At 48.6% G+C, this 23,205-nt stretch overlaps 1 protein-coding gene across 3 annotated transcripts in view; it reads left to right on the forward strand.

Annotated features, from left to right (window-relative positions):
• The window catches only part of PWWP3A (PWWP domain containing 3A, DNA repair factor), a 119,230-nt gene that overhangs the window by 90,658 nt on the left and 5,367 nt on the right, over window positions 1-23,205 (forward strand). For all 3 annotated transcript variants that reach the window (XM_088460374.1, XM_088460373.1, XM_088460375.1), the window contains 6 exons: window positions 1,929-1,999; window positions 2,075-2,160; window positions 3,443-3,503; window positions 4,264-4,339; window positions 6,420-6,470; window positions 13,112-13,545. In XM_088460374.1, the coding sequence (XP_088316500.1) occupies window positions 1,929-1,999; window positions 2,075-2,160; window positions 3,443-3,503; window positions 4,264-4,339; window positions 6,420-6,470; window positions 13,112-13,545 (779 nt within the window). The remainder of the gene's footprint in view (window positions 1-1,928; window positions 2,000-2,074; window positions 2,161-3,442; window positions 3,504-4,263; window positions 4,340-6,419; window positions 6,471-13,111; window positions 13,546-23,205) is intronic.

Consider the following 23,205-nt stretch of genomic DNA (forward strand, 5'->3'; position numbering starts at 1 on the left):
AACCATCAGTATAGGCAGTATTCCCTTCCCTGCCATTCTCCTGGATTAGCACTTTGAGGATCATCAGGAGAAAGTAGGATAGTTAGACATGTTTCCTGTCTAGGATGCAAAGATCCTAAGTGGTGTTTGACTAAAGCCACATCAATTTTAGTCACCAGTCTCTTGACTAGGACCATTATTCCCCTATAAGACGTAGGTCCACTGAAAAATCCTGGTAGAAAAATAATTGGGATTTGCAAACAGTCCTTGCTTTAAAATGGTCAATTAATTAATTCCCTAAATGCTTTCCTGCATGGAATTAGTACAGTCCGTTTCCTATACTGTAGAGAAAGGAGTCTTCCTTAATTCCATAAATCTACAGGATGCTTATTGCTTCATCGCCACATTTCTATCACAGCACAACTTTATCAGTACCTCATATTTTTCATACTTGGTAATCATTTCAGTTCACCTGTCTCCTATTCAGCGTGTCTGCGTTTCCACAGATCTTCATCAAGGTGCTGGTGGTTCTCATGGCTTATTTCATGAAACTGGGGTCACTGTATGACCTTATCTGGACTACATTCTTCTGACATGAAAGTCAGAGCATATCTTCTAAGACAGGGCAGTTCCTACAGGAACAAGTTTGAATCATCAATGTAGCAAATGATCATATTATGCCTTCTCAACACCATACTTACGTAGATAATGGACCGTCTCCTGTGAATGTTCTCATCCACTATTGGCAAAATTTCATTAGCAAGGAGGCACATGTTTGACAAACTGGATCTACTTACTCAGTGGTGTCTCTAGATCACGTCATCAGATTTACACAGGTCTGGGGGTGACAAAATCCTGGGTTGAAGAATTATGAAGTTTCCCTCTCAGAACCAGTATAGCTTGTGCTCACCACAGATTCCAACTCCTCGGGGCTTTGATCTACTTGTAGAAGTGGTGCAACGCTCCAGAACAAAAGGCTGCTGCATGCAAAAATACAGGAAATTATGGCCATGTGAAATGCAGTTTCTTTTAATCCTTTCTAATTCTAAGCCACATGTTTTATCAGTTAATAGTCCATAAGTTTGGACTTCCTCAAATAGACTTGATTTACGACAACTTTGAACATCAAGTTAGCTAGGTTCTATTCCTACCATAGTGAAACCAAGGTAGGAAGAATATATGCTCTGTTGATGTTGTAGAACTTTCAACTGGTGTATGTTTCCTCCTGCTCTTTCATTGCCCGCACACTATATTAAATCAGGAACAAAGCTATAGAGATCATAGCAATCCTTTTTGTTTTGCCATGGTCATCTCTGTTTTGCAGTGGCTTGGGGAATACTGTTGGAACAGCCTTGGCTCTGCAATCTTGGTAATATCATTTCACCAGGGACTGATTCTACATTCAAACGCAGCTGTCCTCTCTTTGAGGGCGCGGAGACTGAGCAGTAGTTGCTAAGGTGCAAGGGAGTCTTGATGTGCTTTTTCATGCTACAAAATAAAATTCTTCCTATGTTTGGAAAATATTCAGTCTCCTGCAAAAATGAGCTGGATGATTATGCGGTTATTCCTCAGGACACTACACTACTGAGTGGCAGCTCAATATTTCCACCCAAGTTTGTTTGTTTCAGTATAGCTTGGGAGGATTCTCAAAGACACCATATGAATTCATACTATACACCCTTTGGACATGTTTACATTTATACCAATCCTGTATCTACTCAACTGACTAGGGAGTAAACCCATTTGTTGTGACTTCCATGGACTATTTCCATGGTAATATTTCTCTAATTTCCTCCCTTTGCCCCCACTAGTGACACCCATCACCAGGCCACAATCTGTCTTGTATCTGCAGTATGTGCTGGTATTTAGTTATATGTTAATAATTTAGTTTAGTATGATGCCAAGGTCCTAAGAGACGTATATTTTTTTTCATCTTTATTTCAATTCAGAACCAGTCTCTTTTGTGCCTGGGTCATTTGTCTGGTGTAAATTTCAACGATTCCCATACTGGCCATCATTGGTAAGTCCTGATGCTTAAATGTATCTCAAACTATTTTATGTTTAGTGTAGACACTAAAGAATACTTTGCTAATAGGTACAAGAAGTGTATAGCAAGAACAAGAAGGCCCGTATAATATTTTTGGATCAATCCATTTGTGAACCCAATGAAAAAAAAGAAAGGTAAAAACAAATGTGACCTTAAGTGTTGTGCTGTGTAAATAAATTGAATTGACCTTCTGTTTTCAGTTTAGTGGTAGTCCCATAATGAAGGGGACAGAAAAATAAACTTATAAATGTGTGTGCCACTAAAAAAAAGCAAACAAAAAAATTACAAAAATGAGAATGTTTGTACTAGTTAGCCAACACTTTTCTCGGCTGTTTTTTTTTCTACATGTCCAACTATTGACAGAATAAAGCATACAAATGCAAATCCTTGACTCCTCCCTCTCCTTCAAACCACACATTCAGTACCTCTCACAGTCCTGCCGCTTCCATCTCAAAAATATTCCGGGATCAGACCCTTTCTCACCCTGGAGGAGACTAAGGCCCTCATACACTCACTGGTCACCTCCAGATTGGACTATTGTAACCTCCTCTTATCTGACCTCCCTGACTCCCACCTCTCTCCACTCCAATTTGTCCTCAATGCTGCTGCTCGACTCATCTTCCTCTCCAAAAGTTCTACATCTGCCTCCCCTCTCCTACAAGCCCTACACTGGCTCCCCTTCCCCTTCAGAACTCAATTCAAGGTTCTTACAGTCACTTACAAAGCCCTCACCCAATGCTCTCCCATTTACGTCTCTGATCTCATCACACTTCACACTCCTGCCCACCCACTTCGCTCAACTAATGCATGCCGCCTCTCTTGCCAACTGATTACTTCCTCCCGCCTCCAAGATTTTGCCCGTGCTGCTCCCTACCTCTGGATCTCTCTCCCTATCAAACGCTCCACCTCTCTACAAATCTTCAAACAGGTTCTCCAAAACTCACTACTTCATCAAAGCTTTCCAGCTCTCATCCTAACCTGTTGCTCCATGCTTCTTCCTGTCTACCCCATCTGTGTCACCCCTGTCTGTCTGCCCCTCCCCTTTAGAATGTAAGCTCTAACGACGAGGGACCTCTTCCCTCATGTGCTTCTCTTTCCCTCACTCATACAATCCTCTACCTCAAACTCCCCACAAGGGCACCTAACACTTGGTAGCTGACACCCGGCTGCTTATTTTTGTGTGTTATGATCGCTATTGCAGCAATGTATATAAACTATATCCTTGTCCTGTATTGTTTTGTACTGTTGTCTTTGTGTTTGCTCATTTGTTTATGTACTTTGAGGCGCTGCGGAAAACCCTTGTGGCGCCATATAAATAAAGGATAATAACTGAATGAATTCTGCCTATTGAGTCCTACGTAGATATCTGTAAATGCATGAAATGACCGAGTCCATTCTTTTTTTTACTTTATTTAGCTTCAAAGTTGCATTTCATGCCTTAAAGCATTATGACTGCCCAGAGAAACAGCAATTGTTGGTAAGTTGTGGCTTTTTACTACTGGAGAAAAGTCCTTCTATTGGTACATCAGTGACCTCACAAGATTTCCTGTCTAGAAAAGAAAAATACACATAGGGTCTTATTTTCAGTCGGACGCATGTACAATTGCGGACAGTTTTCACAGATTTCTGCTTAGTGCATGTGTGTCAAAAGAATAAATCAGCCACTGCACATGTGCCAAATCAGACTAAAGCACACAGACTGAGTTCATTAGTGGATATGTATTTATCCATTTGTCAGCGAACCACACTACATAATATAGGTGTCTGGGTGTTAACTGGGCTGGATCACGCCATAGCACAGGACTGATCCATCTTATGGTAGTGTCATGGGGGTGTCATTTGACTTCAGTGCTCATTGGCAGTTTGCGGATAGAGATGGGACGTCTGTTTAGACGGATCTTTTGCAACCAGCCTGGTGTAAGCCCCTGCAGGTGTAAGAGCAGTTTGCGGGACAGGCTGCCACATGCATTTGCACACCTTTTTAGTATACACAACCAGATACTTGCGTTAGCATAATATAGTAAGCAATACATCCACGGCTGACTCTAACCCATAGTGTTTGCTTTTATGGATTCCCAGTTAAATCACTATAATATTTTATGGCTTCAGTTTTACAAAGTCACTGCTGGGTTATTGCGACACATTGTGCAGTCGACAAGTGTTGTACATGTGAGTGGGATGGGCATTTATTATTATTCCAATATGTCTTTTTCAATATTTTTTTTTTGTTATTTCAGGAAAATTCTATTGAAGATTATGCAAAGATATTTGTCTGGTGCAATTCTCTAATATGTGACTATAGGATTCGCTTGGGTAAGTTTGTCACTTGTTAGCTTTTGCATGTAATCCTTAATATTTAATTTACTACTAAGTTGTCACTTCTCATTTGTGATGCATTTACACTTCTTTTTTCTATACTGTAGTAACACACACTACCTTTTCTACCTCTCCCCTCCAATTGTGTGATGAGATGCTCTGTCCCTTTCTCAACCAATACTGTGTAATGGGATGCTCTGTCATCTTCTTCACCAATGCTGTGTAATGGGATGCTCTTTCCACTTCTCCACCAATACTGTGTAATGGGATGCCCTGTCCACTTCACCAATACTGTGTAATGGGATGCTCTTTCCACTTCTCTACCAATGCTCTGAAATGGGATGCCCTGTCCCCTTCTCCACCAATACTGTGTAATGGGAAGCTCTTTCCACTTCTCCACCAATGCTCTGTAGTGGGATGCTCTGTTCCCTTCTCCACCAATGCTGTGTAATGGGATGCCCTGTCCCCTTCTCCACCAATGCTGTGTAATGGGATGCTCTGTTCCCTTCTCCACCAATGCTGTGTAAAGGGATGCTCTGTCCTCTTCTCCACCCATACTGTTTAATGGGATGCCCTGTCCCCTTCTCCATTAATACTGTGTAATGGGATGCTCTGTCCTCTTCTCCATCCATACTGTGTAATGGGATGCTCTGTCCTCTTCTCCATTAATACTGTTTAATGGGATGCTCTGTCCTCTTCTCCATTAATACTGTTTGATGGGATGCCCTGTCCCCTTCTCCACCAATACTGTGTAATGGGATGCCCTGTCCCCTTCTCCATCAATACTGTGTAATGGGATGCTCTGTCCCCTTTTCCACCAATACTGTGTAATGGGGTGCTCTGTCCTCTTCTCCATCAACATTGTGTAATGGGATGCCATGTCCCCTTCTCCACCAATACTGTGTAATGGGATGCCCTGTCCCCTTCTCCACCAATGCTGTGTAATGGGATGCTCTTTTCACTTCTCCATCAATACTGTGTAATGGGATGCCCTGTCCCCTTCTCCACCAATACTGTGTAATGGGATGCTCTGTCCCCTTCTCCACCAATGCTGTGTAATGGGATGCTCTGTCCTCTTCTCCACCAATACTGTGTAATGGGATGCTCTGTCCTCTTCTCCACCAATACTGTGTAATGGGATGCTCTTTCCACTTCTCCACCAATGCTCTGTAATGAGATGCTCTGTCCCCTTCTCCATCAATACTGTGTAATGGGATGCTCTGTCCCCTTTTCCACCAATACTGTGTAATGGGATGCTCAGTCCCCTTTTCCACAAATGCTGTGTAATGGGGTGGTCTCTCCTCTTCTCCATCAACATTGTGTAATGGGATGCCCTGTCCCCTTCTCCACCAATGCTGTGTAATGGGATGCTCTTTTCACTTCTCCATCAATACTGTGTAATGGGATGCCCTGTCCCCTTCTCCACCAATACTATGTAATGAGATGCTCAGTCCTCTTTTCCACAAATGCTGTGTAATGGGATGCTCTGTCCCCTTTTCCACCAATACTGTGTAATCGGGTGGTCTGTCCTCTTCTCCATCAACATTGTGTAATGTGGTGGTCTGTCCTCTTCTCCATCAACATTGTGTAATGGGATGCCCTGTCCCCTTCTCCACCAATACTGTGTAATGGGATGCCCTGTCCCCTTCTCCACCAATGCTGTGTAATGGGATGCTCTTTTCACTTCTCCATCAATACTGTGTAATGGGATGATCTGTCCCCGTCTCTACCAATGCTGTGTAATGGGATGCTCTGTCCTCTTCTCCACCAATGCTGTGTACTGGGATGCTCTGTCCTCTTCTCCACCAATACTAGGTAATGGGATGCCCTGTACTCTTCTCCACCAATACTGTGTAATGGGATGCCCTGTCCCCTTCTCCACAAATACTGAGTAATGGGATGCTCTGTCCTTTTCTTCAATAAGGTGCTTTTTACTTTCTCCAGATTGTGTAATGAGAGGCTTTGTTTCTGATGTCATTTAAAGTTCACTTTCCCTCCCAGACTGTGTGATGAAATGCATCCACCCCCTTGTTGCCTCTTCAAATAAGTAATGAGTTGCTTTCTGTTCACTTTGTAGGTTGTGGTTCCTTTTCTGGTTCTTTTATAGATTACTGTACTGCAGACATCAGTAAGTGACTTCTAGACTCCTTTTGTATTTTAGAATGAGGACAAAGTTGATATACACATTTTAGTTAATTCTAAAATAATATTTTCTACTTCAGGGTCCATAGGGTATCCACAGGATACCTTGGGGTATAGGTGTGACGTCAGTCGCAGGGCACCAAAGAGTTAAGCTTTCAGCCTCCCAGGATGCACTAGGTCCCCCTCCTATACCCCGCCCCCAGGCCAAGGCACCTCAGTTTAGTTTGGTGCCCGGACGGAGTCGGGTGCACCTGTTGGAGTGGGGGCTAGAAGAGCCCCTGAAGCTTTTTCTTCATGCAGCTGTGGCTGCACATCTGGATGAACAGCATGGACAGTCAGTCCTGACGTCCATGCTGTCTTCCCTACACCCCGCCGGTACCAGAACGCCGGTACTGATCCGGGGATGCTGGTGGGCGTCTGGGGTCACAGCTAGCGGTGACCCCAGATGCTCCGGACCATGGCCGGATTCAAGGGGGACAGAGGTAAGCAGCGGGGTCCCGCGGTGGGTCCCCGCTGATCACATGGTCCTAAGTCCCCAGGCAGGGGGCTCCCTGGGGACTGGCTGCAGCGTGGAGCCAGGCGACCAACCTGCGCTTCCACTACCCCCTGGGACAGCGGACCGCAGCAGAGCGGTAGCGCTGCGGCGTCCCAGGGGTTAAATGCATGCCAGGGGAGCGCGCCTTCCCTGTCTCACAGCCGGCGCCTCCCCCGCTGCACACAGCCCTCTCTGCACTGTGCTGACTGGTCCTGTGTCAGCGCTCCTCCCCCAGGCCAGCTTCTCTCTGCTCCTCGGCGGCCATCTTCTCTGCAACGCATGGTGAACGCTGCTGGAAGTCTGGAAGGAAGCATCGTGGTCTGGGTCCCCCCGCATACCTCTCCTCCGCTGTGGCTCAGGTCTGTGTATGCAGCGCTGTGTCCTACCAGGCCCTGTGTCTGTGTAGTTGAGTGATCAGCGCTGTTAGTGCAGGAATTGTTATTTCTCTGCATTGTATGTGACTGTGCTAGCGCTGCCTGTAACTATTCTTCACTAAACTGTCAGCTTTATTACTGTCCCTGTTCTTTCTGCTAAAGCCCTTGCGGTGCTGCAGGGTGGTCTCTCGCCTATTTAATACTTAATTGGTGAGAGAGGTCACATACGTGGTGCCATCATGTCTGAAAGTGATTTTCCCCTCCGGCTACAGTGTACCACGTGCAAAGTACCGTTAGCGGAGGGGGAGGGTAGCGCGGAGGGCCTTTGCCGGCAGTGTTGTCCATGGCGCGGCCTATTACGGTTACAGCACCGGTACAGGAGCCGCCCTGGGCTTGTTTCGCTCAGGCGTTAACAGCTTTAGTGGGCCAGTTAGCTCCGCAGCCCGCGTTTACTCCGATGGGTTTGTCCCAGCAGTCTGTGGTGTCGTCACCCATGCAGGGGTTCCCACGACAATTGGTGGTACCCCACAGTCTCCCTATTTCCCCGCTCCCGGGTTCTCAGGAGCCAGCGTGGGTTAACTCCCTGACGAGTTCTTTACAGCACTTGTCGGATGTATTGCAAGGGGAGTCTGTGATGCGGCCTCATAAAAGGCCGGTGGCGTCTCTGTCCGCTCCTTATGAGGATGACGAAGGGACGTCTGATGATGGGGAGATTCTGGATCCTTACGATCAGGAACCTTTCCATACTAAGGACGCTGATGCTAAGTCCAAAGTATATATTCCTGGACTTATTCGGGCGGTCCGCACAGCCTTGGTGATTGAGGACGAAGTTCCCCCAGCGGCTAAATCTAAGTATGCCTTTTTCAAAGATGTGAAGGGCGATGCCACAGTCTTTCCTCTTTCGGGTCAGTTGGTGGACCATTTAGAGGAGGCGTGGAAACAACCTGGCAAAAGATACCAGCCGCAGAGACGCCTGGCGGTGGCTTATCCGTTCGCGGATAATTATTTTGCTAAGTGTGAATCCCCTCCACAGGTGGATTCTCACGTGACCCGTCTTGTCCGTAGTGCCACATTGCCGATGCCATCCATGTCCTCCCTTAAGGATGCTACGGACCGCAAGGTAGAAATCTGCCTGAAGTCCGCTTATTCCCTTGCAGGGGGGGCAGCACGGCCGGCTATGGCCATTTGCTGGGTTGCCAGAGCGATGGAGCGCTGGGCGGATTCATTAGAGGCTTCTTTTGAATCCGACTGTCCGGCCGAACAAGCGGAGTTGATTGGCAATCTCCGTGATTCGGCCACCTACATCAACGAGGCGGCTCTAGACATTAGTACTCTGGTGTCTAGAATTTCTTCAGCAGCGGTAGCTGCTCGTCGCACCTTGTGGCTGCGATCCTGGAAGGCGGACGCAGATCCAAGAAAGGTCTGGAAGCGTTGCCGTTTACCGGAGAAGTTCTCTTCGGTCCGGATCTGGATAAGATTGTGGCCACGCTGGCGGCAGCCAAATCTGCTTGTCTCCCGTCGGCCGCTGCTCCTTCTGGTTCTGGACCATCGTCCTTTCGGTCATCTAGGGCCCAGGGCAGGCCCAAACCACAGTCGTTTCCTCGACAGGCTGGCCCTAAGAAATCGGGCAAGCCCCGGAAACAGGCATGGAGTACCAGACGTCCGGCCCCCAAGCCAGATGACAAGCCTGCGGCCTGACGGTCCGGGTCTCCCCTTGGGGGATCCCAGGGTGGGAGGCCGCCTGCTGCAGTTCTCCCGGTGTTGGTCGTTCACTACGACAGACACTTGGGTTCTGGAGGTGGTCTCTCACGGGTACGCCCTCTCCTTCCGGCACAGACCCCCGGCTCGATTCTTCACCACGGGTCTACCATCAGACCGGAACAAGGCTACGGAGCTGCGGAAGGTATTGCACACTATGCTCCAGGCTGGAGTTATAGTGCCTGTTCCATTCTCCCAGAGGGGCCAGGGTTTCTATTCAAATCTATTTTTGGTACAGAAACCCAATGGGTCATATCGTCCGATTCTCAACCTCAAAGCACTCAACAAGTCTTTGCGGGTCCCGAAGTTTCGGATGGAGACCCTACGGTCCATCATTCTGGCGCTGGAACCTGGGGACTACATGGTGTCATTGGACATACAGGACGCTATGGCGGTCATGGCGGCTTCTCTGCGGCTGCAAGGAGTCCGCATGTTGCCGTACTTGGACGACCTGTTATTGGTGGCAGGATCTCCAGAGCTCCTGTTACACCACTTGGACCTGACCATTGCACTGCTGCAACGGCACGGCTGGCTAATTAACTGGCAGAAGTCCACTCTAATCCCGTCTCGGAGGATTCTGCATCTTGGAGCCTTATTGGACTCGGGACAGCAAAGGATCTTCGTGACGGAGGACAAGATCTCTGCTTTACAGTCAAGGGTGCGCAGTTGTCTGCACAGCCGCCGGGTGTCCTTACACTCGGCGATGAGGTTACTGGGCTCCATGGTGTCGGTGTTCGACATGGTGGAATACGCCCAGTTTCACTCTAGACCTCTGCAGCACCTGATCCTGTCCAAGTGGAACGGGCTGCCTCAGTCTCTGAAGTTCCAGACGATTGTGCTCACCCCGGAGGTTCGCCTGTCCCTTGCGTGGTGGTTAAAGATGACCCACCTCAACAAGGGACGTCCGTTCTGGGTTCCAAATTGGGTCCTGTTGACAACGGACGCCAGTCTTCGGGGCTGGGGAGCAGTTTCGGGTCCACACTTGTTCCAGGGCAGGTGGACACCGACAGAAGCGGAGCTTCCAATAAATATCTTGGAACTCCGTGCGGTCTTCAATGCTCTCCTGCAGGCACAGCGGTTTCTCCAGGGTCACCCGGTGCAGGTCCAGTCGGACAATGCTACCACCGTGGCCTACATAAACAGGCAAGGAGGAACTCGCAGTCGGGCGGCTCTCGTAGAGGTCTCTCGGATCCTGGTTTGGGCGGAGCGCAATCTTCCGGCCATATCAGCGGTCTTCATCCCGGGAGTGCTAAATTGGGAGGCGGACTTTCTAAGTCGCCAGGACGTTCATCCAGGGGAATGGTCCCTGCACCCGGACGTTTTTCAACTACTGGTGGACAGGTGGGGTCTTCCAGAAATCGACCTCATGGCGTCCCGGCACAACAACAAGTTGCCGGTGTACGGGTCTCGCACAAGAGACGAAGGGGCGTCTCTGGTGGATGCTCTGTCCGTCCGGTGGACGTTCAGGTTCGCATACCTGTTCCCTCCGGTCTCCCTTCTTCCACGGGTAATCCGGAAATTCAAACAGGAAGGAGGGACGCTCCTGTTGATAGCTCCCGCGTGGCCCAGACGGCACTGGTTCTCAGACCTTCAGGGTCTGTCCGTGGACAGTCCTCTGCGGTTGCCGCTACGACCGGACCTTCTGTCTCAGGGTCCTTGTCTTCACCCGGACCTGACTCGGCTGTCTTTGGCGGCGTGGCTGTTGAGACGGCCATGCTGAGGTCCTGGGGGTTTGCCAGCTCTATGCTGTGTACCATGTTACGAGCTCGGAAACCGTCTTCCGCGAGGATATACCATCGCGTGTGGCATACGTTCTTCCAGTGGTGTCGACCGAGAGGTTATGCACCGCGGGAGTTTCGTCTGTCTCGGATTCTCGCCTTCCTGCAAGCGGGACTAGATCATGGGCTTCGCCTTGCTTCTTTGAAGGTACAGGTTTCGGCCCTATCTGTCTGGTTTCACCGTAGGATTGCTACAATCCCGGATGTGCGCACCTTTATGCAAGGTGTTCTCCGTATTCAGCCGCCCTTTGTTCCACCTGTGGCGCCTTGGGATTTGGCTGTGGTCCTGAGGACTCTCCAAGGACCGCCGTTTGAACCACTGGGCTCAGTGGATATTAAATGGCTAACAGCTAAGACTGTTTTCCTTCTGGCCGTTGCTTCAGCCAGACGTGTTTCTGAGTTAGGGGCTCTTTCTTGTAGACCCCCTTTCTTGGTTTTTTCATGGGAACAGGGCAGTGCTCCGCACTCGGCCCGAGTTTCTCCCCAAAGTTGTTTCCCAGTTTCAGGTTAACGAGGAAATAGTTGTTCCGGCCTTTAACTCACCGGGTCTTTCCGTGGGTGAGGCCTCTTTGGATGTTGTGCGGGCCTTAAGGACTTATGTGGACCGCACTTCTTTGTTTAGGAAGTCGGACGCTTTGTTGTCCTCTATGGCTTCTGTAAAAAGGGTTGGCCTGCTTCAAAGCAAACTTTGGCAGCCTGGATCCGTATGGCTATTTCTGAAGCTTATCTTCATGAAGGCCTACCGGTCCCTCCTTCTCTGAAGGCTCATTCCACTAGGTCTGTGGGTCCTTCGTGGGCAGCTTGACGTGGTGCCTCGGCAGTTCAGATCTGCAAGGCTGCTACGTGGTCTTCTGTCCATACCTTCGTGAGGTATTACAGGTTTGACACCTTCGCCTCTCAGGATGCTTCCTTCGGGCGGCGGATTCTCCTTTCTGCACAGGAGCGTCCCCACCCTTAAAGGATACTGCTTTGGGACATCCCCAAGGTATCCTGTGGATACCCTATGGACCCTGAAGTAGAAAATATGAGATATGGTAAGAACTTACCCTTGTTATCTCTATTTCTACGAAGTCCATAGGGTTCCACAGGACTCCCGCCCTGTCGCACCTGTGCTGCAGATGGGCTTTGCTCTGGTCACCGGTTTTCCGTCTCCCTCTGGTGAGAATGTGATTCTTGTATGTGTCCAGATCTTTGTTCTCTCTCTTCCTTCTCCTCCTCCGACCTATGGCTTGGTAACTAACTGAGGTGCCTTGGCCTGGGGGCGGGGTATAGGAGGGGGACCTAGTGCATCCTGGGAGGCTGAAAGCTTAACTCTTTGGTGCCCTGCGACTGACGTCACACCTATACCCCAAGGTATCCTGTGGAACCCTATGGACTTCGTAGAAATAGAGATAACAAGGGTAAGTTCTTACCATATCTCATATTTTTGTAATAGCAGTAAGGGTTTCCATAGAGAAGTAATACCCTGTGAGTCTCTTCAGACATTGCCCTTACTGTTAGAGCATTTGTCAACCTGATCTAACACTTGATGGGTTGCAACTAATATCTAAAATTTATTTTTGCATGTAAGTATATGAAGAGTCGAGTGGATGACTGTGTTATGTTTAGAAGAATCTGAAATATTTACAGTTAGAATAAATTTGACATGAATTGGATATAGCATGTTTATCCACAAAATATATCAGTAAATAGACTACCAACATTTAATTTAACATTGTTACTATGATCCCTAGGTCATAACACCATCATTCATTAAAAAAAGATAATTTTTCAAAATATTGTTACATTTTACCTTCATCGCCTCTTCATATTTTACTTCTATGAAAGGTAACAAAAAAAGAAAAAAGGGTTCCCCTCGAGGTAATATAAATAAAAAAAAGATGCAATGTGTAATGTAAGAGAAATAAAAAGTTAAATTCAAAAATAACATGTTTTAAACTTATTTTATGAGTTTTAATTCATAATGAAGTACATGTATTTGGTATTTCCTATATGGTAGAAGCTGCAGAATAAATGTAGCACTACACCTATGGCATTACACTAACTGCAAAATAATGACAGGATGTTTTTCTTTTGTTTTCCCTGTAATATCTACATTTAAAAAATAAATAAAATATTTGTCCCAATATATTACAAAAATAAATTCTACATTGAAAAATTATTACATTGCTCTCTATTGTAGGTTTACCAGTGCGGAGAGAATGTGAAAGTGACAGGAAATGGGTATTTTCCTCCTCAATAGATTCGGAAATTAGCGAACTTAAACCAGAGATGGCTGGCAGTAAGAACAATGTGAACAGAAAGGTGCTCCCTGACCGGAAACGGGCAGCCAGGGACCGTGAAAATATAAAGTTGGTGGAGTTTATTGTGAGGAACAAGCAGACAGAGAATCATCTCTTAGGTATCCTTAAGGGGAAGAAAAAGTCAAAATGGTTAAAAAAGTTCCAGTCATCTGTCCGGCGTGTGAACTGCCTTGAGACATATATTGAAGATGAAGATCAGATGGAGCTTGTGGTGGCATATCTACAGACTCTCTGTGGGAATATGAGCATTGCAGAGAAGAAGCTAATGAATGGAGATCAAACAAGATTTGTTCTTGAGGTGCTGCTCCCAGAGGTAAAATTCTAATTCATCTCACTTGTAACTTAATTCGCGAACCCATAGAACTCTCCACTTTCAATGAGTTGCTAGTTTTACTAAACTAAATCCATATATCTGACCAGTTGGTGTGTAGTAGGTTACATGTAGTAGGTTACATGTAGTTCTATGACTTTTGCCTGGGACACCAGAGGTGGTGATAGTATTTCTTCCACTATAAATAAAAAAATAGCAATTTATATGGTTCAGAATAATTCTAAGGCACAGTTCAAAGGTTATAGATAGTCTACAACAAAATAAAGAGAGGGAATTTCTATTATTAAAAATACATATAATAAATAAACCTAGTTTCAAATAGACTATTACCACATAGAAGCAGGCCTTTCTTCTTACGGGAAAAACAATCTAGATATAAAATATATATAAAAAGCACATTCGTAGCGTTCAGGTAAAATTATAAGATCGGTAATTAAGTGTTTAGTAGCTGTTGGAATCCTGCTCCACCACCAGTGCTCTCAATGGCTTTGCCAAAGTATTATAGGATGTTTTGTTTTTTCAACCTGCACAGCGATCAAGGCACTAAATTAAATAAATTATAATAATAACTTGACAACCGATGGGGACTCTTGACAGCCAGAGATGCACATGCGTGCACGGCAAAAAAATGAATGGGAAGAATGGAGGAAGATATATAAATTTTTCTCTCTCTATGCTAGAGTGTAGACCGATGGTGGCACCTTCATTTGGCACCATACAAAGTATGATTAGTATGACTATCAGTCAAGACAGAAAAATCATGGAGTCCAGGGAAGGGGCAAGATCTCCTTCATCCTGGCTTCCAACAATTTCAAATAATGGGGCCCCTTAGTACTTATTGTCTTGTGATCAAATGTTAGACAATGTTACCCTGCGCTATGGAAAGCATACATTTTTTATAACTGAGAGGGGGTTACTAAGTCCCCTATGACAATCATAATAACTCCTCTTTCAAATGTGGGTGATCACGTGTGCAGGTAAGTCCTCTCTTTTAAATGATGTGTTCCCTAGTAGCTATTGTCTGGTGATCACCTGTATTTTATGTATATGCACTGGAGGTCACTATGTGCCCATAATTACACCTGTAATGTGGAAGTACCAACATATGAAAGAGGTAAGTCCCCTCTTTCAAATGATCCGACTCCTTAGCAGCTATTATGAGACAATCACCTGTAATCACCAGACCATATCATCCAGCCCTATGGAAAAAAAATGTTTGCATAGATGGAGGAGGGCACATTATTCCCTTTCTACTTCAGGGTCCATAGGGTATCCACAGGATACCTTGGGGTATAGGTGTGACGTCAGTCGCAGGGCACCAAAGAGTTAAGCTTTCAGCCTCCCAGGATGCACTAGGTCCCCCTCCTATACCCCGCCCCCGGGCCAAGGCACCTCAGTTTAGTTTGGTGCCCGGCCGGAGTCGGGTGCACCTGTTGGAGTGGGGGCTAGAAGAGCCCCTGAAGCTTTTTCTTCATGCAGCTGTGGCTGCACATCTGGATGAACAGCATGGACAGTCAGTCCTGACGTCCATGCTGTCTTCCCTACACCCCGCCGGTACCAGAACGCCGGTACTGATCCGGGGATGCTGGTGGGCGTCTGGGGTCACAGCTAGCGGTGACCCCAGATGCTCCGGACCATGGCCGGATTCAAGGGGGACAGAGGTAAGCAGCGGGGTCCCGCGGTGGGTCCCCGCTGATCACATGGTCCTAAGTCCCCAGGCAGGGGGCTCCCTGGGGACTGGCTGCAGCGTGGAGCCAGGCGACCAACCTGCGCTTCCACTACCCCCTGGGACAGCGGACCGCAGCAGAGCGGTAGCGCTGCAGCGTCCCAGGGGTTAAATGCATGCCAGGGGAGCGCGCCTTCCCTGTCTCACAGCCGGCGCCTCCCCCGCTGCTCACAGCCCTCTCTGCACTGTGCTGACTGGTCCTGTGTCAGCGCTCCTCCCCCAGGCCAGCTTCTCTCTGCTCCTCGGCGGCCATCTTCTCTGCAACGCATGGTGAACGCTGCTGGAAGTCTGGAAGGAAGCATCGTGGTCTGGGTCCCCCCGCATACCTCTCCTCCGCTGTGGCTCAGGTCTGTGTATGCAGCGCTGTGTCCTACCAGGCCCTGTGTCTGTGTAGTTGAGTGATCAGCGCTGTTAGTGCAGGAATTGTTATTTCTCTGCATTGTATGTGACTGTGCTAGCGCTGCCTGTAACTTTTCTTCTCTAAACTGTCAGCTTTATTACTGTCCCTGTTCTTTCTGCTAAAGCCTTTGCGGTGCGGTGCTGCAGGGTGGTCTCTCGCCTATTTAATACTTAATTGGTGAGAGAGGTCACATACGTGGTGCCATCATGTCTGAAAGTGATTTTCCCCTCCGGCTACAGTGTACCACGTGCAAAGTACCGTTAGCGGAGGGGGAGGGTAGCGCGGAGGGCCTTTGCCGGCAGTGTTTGTCCATGGCGCGGCCTATTACGGTTACAGCACCGGTACAGGAGCCGCCCTGGGCTTGTTTCGCTCAGGCGTTAACAGCTTTAGTGGGCCAGTTAGCTCCGCAGCCCGCGTTTACTCCGATGGGTTTGTCCCAGCAGTCTGTGGTGTCGTCACCCATGCAGGGGTTCCCACGACAATTGGTGGTACCCCACAGTCTCCCTATTTCCCCGCTCCCGGGTTCTCAGGAGCCAGCGTGGGTTAACTCCCTGACGAGTTCTGTACAGCACTTGTCGGATGTGTTGCAAGGGGAGTCTGTGATGCGGCCTCATAAAAGGCCGGTGGCGTCTCTGTCCGCTCCTTATGAGGATGACGAAGGGACGTCTGATGATGGGGAGATTCTGGATCCTTACGATCAGGAACCTCTCCATACTAAGGACGCTGATGCTAAGTCCAAAGTATATATTCCTGGACTTATTCGGGCGGTCCGCACAGCCTTGGTGATTGAGGACGAAGTTCCCCCAGCGGCTAAATCTAAGTATGCCTTTTTCAAAGATGTGAAGGGCGATGCCACAGTCTTTCCTCTTTCGGGTCAGTTGGTGGACCATTTAGAGGAGGCGTGGAAACAACCTGGCAAAAGATACCAGCCGCAGAGACGCCTGGCGGTGGCTTATCCGTTCGCGGATAATTATTTTGCTAAGTGTGAATCCCCTCCACAGGTGGATTCTCACGTGACCCGTCTTGTCCGTAGTGCCACATTGCCGATGCCATCCATGTCCTCCCTTAAGGATGCTACGGACCGCAAGGTAGAAATCTGCCTGAAGTCCGCTTATTCCCTTGCAGGGGGGGCAGCACGGCCGGCTATGGCCATTTGCTGGGTTGCCAGAGCGATGGAGCGCTGGGCGGATTCATTAGAGGCTTCTTTTGAATCCGACTGTCCGGCCGAACAAGCGGAGTTGTTTGGCAATCTCCGTGATTCGGCCACCTACATCAACGAGGCGGCTCTAGACATTAGTACTCTGGTGTCTAGAATTTCTTCAGCAGCGGTAGCTGCTCGTCGCACCTTGTGGCTGCGATCCTGGAAGGCGGACGCAGATCCAAGAAAGGTCTGGAAGCGTTGCCGTTTACCGGAGAAGTTCTCTTCGGTCCAGATCTGGATAAGATTGTGGCCACGCTGGCGGCAGCCAAATCTGCTTGTCTCCCGTCGGCCGCTGCTCCTTCTGGTTCTGGACCATCGTCCTTTCGGTCATCTAGGGCCCAGGGCAGGCCCAAACCACAGTTGTTTCCTCGACAGGCTGGCCCTAAGAAATCGGTCAAGCCCCGGAAACAGGCATGGAGTACCAGACGTCCGGCCCCCAAGCCAGATGACAAGCCTGCGGCCTGACGGTCCGGGTCTCCCCTTGGGGGATCCCAGGGTGGGAGGCCGCCTGCTGCAGTTCTCCCGGTGTTGGTCGTTCACTACGACAGACACTTGGGTTCTGGAGGTGGTCTCTCACGGGTACGCCCTCTCCTTCCGGCACAGACCCCCGGCTCGATTCTTCACCACGGGTCTACCATCAGACCGGAACAAGGCTACGGAGCTGCAGAAGGTATTGCACACTATGCTCCAGGCTGGAGTTATAGTGCCTGTTCCATTCTCCCAGAGGGGCCAGGGTTTCTATTCAAATCTATTTTTGGTACAGAAACCCAATGGGTCATATCGTCCGATTCTCAACCTCAAAGCACTCAACAAGTCTTTGCGGGTCCCGAAGTTTCGGATGGAGACCCTACGGTCCATCATTCTGGCGCTGGAACCTGGGGACTACATGGTGTCATTGGACATACAGGACGCTATGGTGGTCATGGCGGCTTCTCTGCGGCTGCAAGGAGTCCGCATGTTGCCGTACTTGGACGACCTGTTATTGGTGGCAGGATCTCCAGAGCTCCTGTTACACCACTTGGACCTGACCATTGCACTGCTGCAACGGCACGGCTGGCTAATCAACTGGCAGAAGTCCACTCTAATCCCGTCTCGGAGGATTCTGCATCTTGGAGCCTTATTGGACTCGGGACAGCAAAGGATCTTCGTGACGGAGGACAAGATCTCTGCTTTACAGTCAAGGGTGCGCAGTTGTCTGCACAGCCGCCGGGTGTCCTTACACTCTGAGATGAGGTTACTGGGCTCCATGGTGTCGGTGTTCGACATGGTGGAATACGCCCAGTTTCACTCCAGACCTCTGCAGCACCTGATCCTGTCCAAGTGGAACGGGCTGCCTCAGTCTCTGAAGTTCCAGACGATTGTGCTCACCCCGGAGGTTCGCCTGTCCCTTGCGTGGTGGTTAAAGACGACCCACCTCAACAAGGGACGTCCGTTCTGGGTTCCAAATTGGGTCCTGTTGACAACGGACGCCAGTCTTCGGGGCTGGGGAGCAGTTTCGGGTCCACACTTGTTCCAGGGCAGGTGGACGCCGACAGAAGCGGAGCTTCCAATAAATATCTTGGAACTCCGTGCGGTCTTCAATGCTCTCCTGCAGGCACAGCGGTTTCTCCAGGGTCACCCGGTGCAGGTCCAGTCGGACAATGCTACCACCGTGGCCTACATAAACAGGCAAGGAGGAACTCGCAGTCGGGCGGCTCTCGTAGAGGTCTCTCGGATCCTGGTTTGGGCGGAGCGCAATCTTCCGGCCATATCAGCGGTCTTCATCCCGGGAGTGCTAAATTGGGAGGCAGACTTTCTAAGTCGCCAGGACGTTCATCCAGGGTCCCTGCACCCGGACGTTTTTCAACTACTGGTGGACAGGTGGGGTCTTCCAAAAATCGACCTCATGGCGTCCCGGCACAACAACAAGTTGCCGGTGTACGGGTCTCGCACAAGAGACGAAGGGGCGTCTCTGCTGGATGCTCTGTCCGTCCGGTGGACGTTCAGGTTCGCATACCTGTTCCCTCCGGTCTCCCTTCTTCCACGGGTAATCCGGAAATTCAAACAGGAAGGAGGGACGCTCCTGTTGATAGCTCCCGCGTGGCCCAGACGGCACTGGTTCTCAGACCTTCAGGGTCTGTCCGTGGACAGTCCTCTGCTGTTGCCGCTACGACCGGACCTTCTGTCTCAGGGTCCTTGTCTTCACCCGGACCTGACTCGGCTGTCTTTGGCGGCGTGGCTGTTGAGACGGCCATGCTGAGGTCCTGGGGGTTTTCCAACTCTGTGGTGCGTACCATGTTACGAGCTCGGAAACCGTCTTCCGCGAGGATATACCATCGCGTGTGGCATACGTTCTTCCAGTGGTGTCGACCGAGAGGTTATGCACCGCGGGAGTTTCGTCTGTCTCGGATTCTCGCCTTCCTGCAAGTGGGACTAGATCATGGGCTTCGCCTTGCTTCTTTGAAGGTACAGGTTTCGGCCCTATCTGTCTGGTTTCACCGTAGGATTGCTACAATCCCGGATGTGCGCACCTTTATGCAAGGTGTTCTCCGTATTCAGCCGCCCTTTGTTCCACCTGTGGCGCCTTGGGATTTGGCTGTGGTCCTGAGGGCTCTCCAAGGACCGCCGTTTGAACCACTGGGCTCAGTGGATATTAAATGGCTAACAGCTAAGACTGTTTTCCTTCTGGCCGTTGCTTCAGCCAGACGAGTTTCTGAGTTAGGGGCTCTTTCTTGTAGACCCCCTTTCTTGGTTTTTCATGGGAACAGGGCAGTGCTCCGCACTCGGTCCGAGTTTCTTCCCAAAGTTGTTTCCCAGTTTCATGTTAACGAGGAAATAGTTGTTCCGGCCTTTAAATCACCGGGTCTTTCCGTGGGTGAGGCCTCTTTGGATGTTGTGCGGGCCTTAAGGACTTATGTTGACCGCACTTCTTTGTTTAGGAAGTCGGACGCTTTGTTGTCCTCTATGGCTTCTGTAAAAAGGGTTGGCCTGCTTCAAAGCAAACTTTGGCAGCCTGGATCCGTATGGCTATTTCTGAAGCTTATCTTCATGAAGGCCTACCGGTCCCTCCTTCTCTGAAGGCTCATTCCACTAGGTCTGTGGGTCCTTCGTGGGCAGCTCGACGTGGTGCCTCGGCAGTTCAGATCTGCAAGGCTGCTACGTGGTCTTCTGTCCATACCTTCGTGAGGTATTACAGGTTTGACACCTTCGCCTCTCAGGATGCTTCCTTCGGGCGGCGGATTCTCCTTTCTGCACAGGAGCGTCCCCACCCTTAAAGGATACTGCTTTGGGACATCCCCAAGGTATCCTGTGGATACCCTATGGACCCTGAAGTAGAAAATATGAGATATGGTAAGAACTTACCCTTGTTATCTCTATTTCTACGAAGTCCATAGGGTTCCACAGGACTCCCGCCCTGTCGCACCTGTGCTGCAGATGGGCTTTGCTCTGGTCACCGGTTTTCCGTCTCCCTCTGGTGAGAATGTGATTCTTGTATGTGTCCAGATCTTTGTTCTCTCTCTTCCTTCTCCTCCTCCGGCCTATGGCTTGGTAACTAACTGAGGTGCCTTGGCCCGGGGGCGGGGTATAGGAGGGGGACCTAGTGCATCCTGGGAGGCTGAAAGCTTAACTCTTTGGTGCCCTGCGACTGACGTCACACCTATACCCCAAGGTATCCTGTGGAACCCTATGGACTTCGTAGAAATAGAGATAACAAGGGTAAGTTCTTACCATATCTCATATTTTCTCTCCCATAGTAGCCCGCACACACATGTGGTCGCATTCTTGTTTGAAAGAGGACAGTCTGCTATTTGAAACAATATTCCCCGTTAGTAGTTATTGACTAGTTACGATTGAAAAAGAAGAAAAATTTTTACAGATTAGAGGTGATCGAAAATCTAGATCTCTCACATCTTCCGTAAAATAAAAAAATGGCACCCTCATCTATTGTGGTAGGTTGTCTAAACAACAGGAGGCCTTGTTGAGTTTCCATATTATTCCTACACATGGTAAGCGTTTAAATTTAGACTTTGAAAATTAGGCAAAAAAAGAAATGCATTATTTCCAAGTGCAGATTTGTTTGTGAAAACATACACAGAGAAACCTGCTATTTTGGAAAAGGTGGTTTAATGTCAAAGAAGGAACCACAAAGTATTTCTATGCTGTGTTTATGAAAACTAATGGTATTTTCTGAAGATACAAAGTCTTCTGGAAAAAAACAAGGCATAATTTGTGAGAGTTCTGCATAAAACATCAGTGATATTGGAATTTGCCGGTAAAGATGCAGCTTCATAACACAGGTCTATCACCAGCATAATAACAGGGCAATTACATTCAAATTGTATATTCCAAACCAAATCAAAATAGTCAGATTGTCATTATTCATAATCATTATTTTGGATTTAATTCTGAGAAGTGGATAGTGGTGCCCCATGTGTATGCATACTGACATTCAGATGAGTCCTCATAAATCTAGACTCAATACGCCACACAGCGCGACTTGCCCGGCATGAGTGAGCCGCCAGGTCCAGTGCAATTTTTCTAGTGTCGGGCGTCTTTTTTTGGCGAAAATGCTTCTTTAAGTCGCATGTGATACGACTAGGATGCACCAGCAGACTGTGCTGATTAATTTCATATGTGACACTTGGTATTGTGCAAGTGAGTCTGTATATGAACTACAATTAAAAAAAAAACTTGGAATGAAATAAGCTGCGGCCACTACATTGTAGCACATCGTATACTGATTCAGAGACTCAGTCGCCCACAGATATACAAGTGTTGCATCTCAAATTAATCAGCGCAGACTTCTGGTGCATCCTAGTCACATTGCATTGCGACTTGGCGGCATTGTCGGCAAAAAAAGACCGCAGGCGCTAGCAGAGTCTCATGGGACCTGGAGCTTTCTAGCGCAACTGCAGCAAAGATGTATAAGGACATGTCTGTACGCAGACATTGAGTATGTCAGTAGATAGGATTTCTAAAATAGTTTATTTTTATTTTTTCAAAACGTATCAAAATGATGCAACTAAAAAGTAGGTTGATCAAATATGTCCAGTGGATTGTTGTACATAGCAGCAACAAGTGTAATGCCGGGCACACACTAGACGATATGTCGTCCGATACCGCGGATCAGACAGACATATAGCACACATCGTCTAGTGGGCACCCACTATGCACGCCCAGCTGGCTGACATGCACGATCGACGGATCAACCAGCTGCCAACACTGGCAAGTTGAATCGTGTCAGTGAACGGCAAATCGGGTGGTCGCTCTCTGGATCATGCAGTGTGTAGCGACCGCCCAATATATTGTTCATCGGCCGTCGCATCGTCAAGTGTGTACCCACCTTTAGGGGGAGATGTACTAAGCTCTGGAAAGTGATAAACTACCAACCATTAAGCTCCTAACTGTCATGTTACAGGCTGTGTTTGAAAAATGACAGGAGCTGATTGGTTGGTAGTTTATCACTTTCCAATTTATCACTTTCCAGAGATTAGTACATCTGCCCCTAGAGGTGTAAAAGTGGTGTATTTGTAAAGCTAAAAAACTTGCTTTATTCCAGCTAGCTGGATGGCTACCATTTAAAAGTGTGCTGGAACAATAATGGTATCTAGATATAGGTAAGAATAGCTAAAGTTATTCTCACTCCTGCCCCTTATTTTTTAATTTTTTTTAGCATGGAGCTGGCTCTCTGTGCTGCAGGACTCTCTAGCTTGTCCAGAGACCTTTTTTGAAGCAGAAATCAGAGTGGACAGCTTGCTGTGTTCATTTCTCCTGCAGCGTGATGTTGGCAGGGGTTAAAGTGGGCCGGAACGGGACGGAACTGCATTCCTTCACTTCTATTTGGAGACGGAACCAGTTCTGCCTCCTCCGACCCACCTTAGACCGGCGCCGCAGAGAGGCTCCGTTTGCTGGGCGCCCACTCCCTCCCCGCAGCGTTAGCGGCAGCCGGTGGCCCCGCTCCCCCCACGGACACTATGGGAGAGACATCATGACGTCTCTCCCATAGTAACTTCAGAGGACTCTGAGCAGCCAGGCGGACCAGAGCCACGCAGAAGCGGGGCTTAAGGTAAGTATTCTTTTTTTTTTGTGTGTGTAAGTGGAGGGGACATTAGTACTTGGGGCATTACACAGGGGGCACTCCTACTGGGGGAATTACACTGTGGGCACTGCATAAGGAGCCCTATCACTACTGGGGGCACTGCATAAGGGGCACTACTACTGAGGGCACTGCATAATGGGCACCACTACTGGGGGCACTGCATCAGGGGCACCACTACAATGGGCATTGCATTTGCATAAGGGGCACTACTACTGTTGTCATTGTGTATAAATGGC

Source organism: Taudactylus pleione, unplaced genomic scaffold (assembly GCF_031769625.1).
Source record: "Taudactylus pleione unplaced genomic scaffold, aTauple2 ptg000044l, whole genome shotgun sequence".
Lineage (NCBI taxonomy): Eukaryota > Metazoa > Chordata > Amphibia > Anura > Myobatrachidae > Taudactylus > Taudactylus pleione.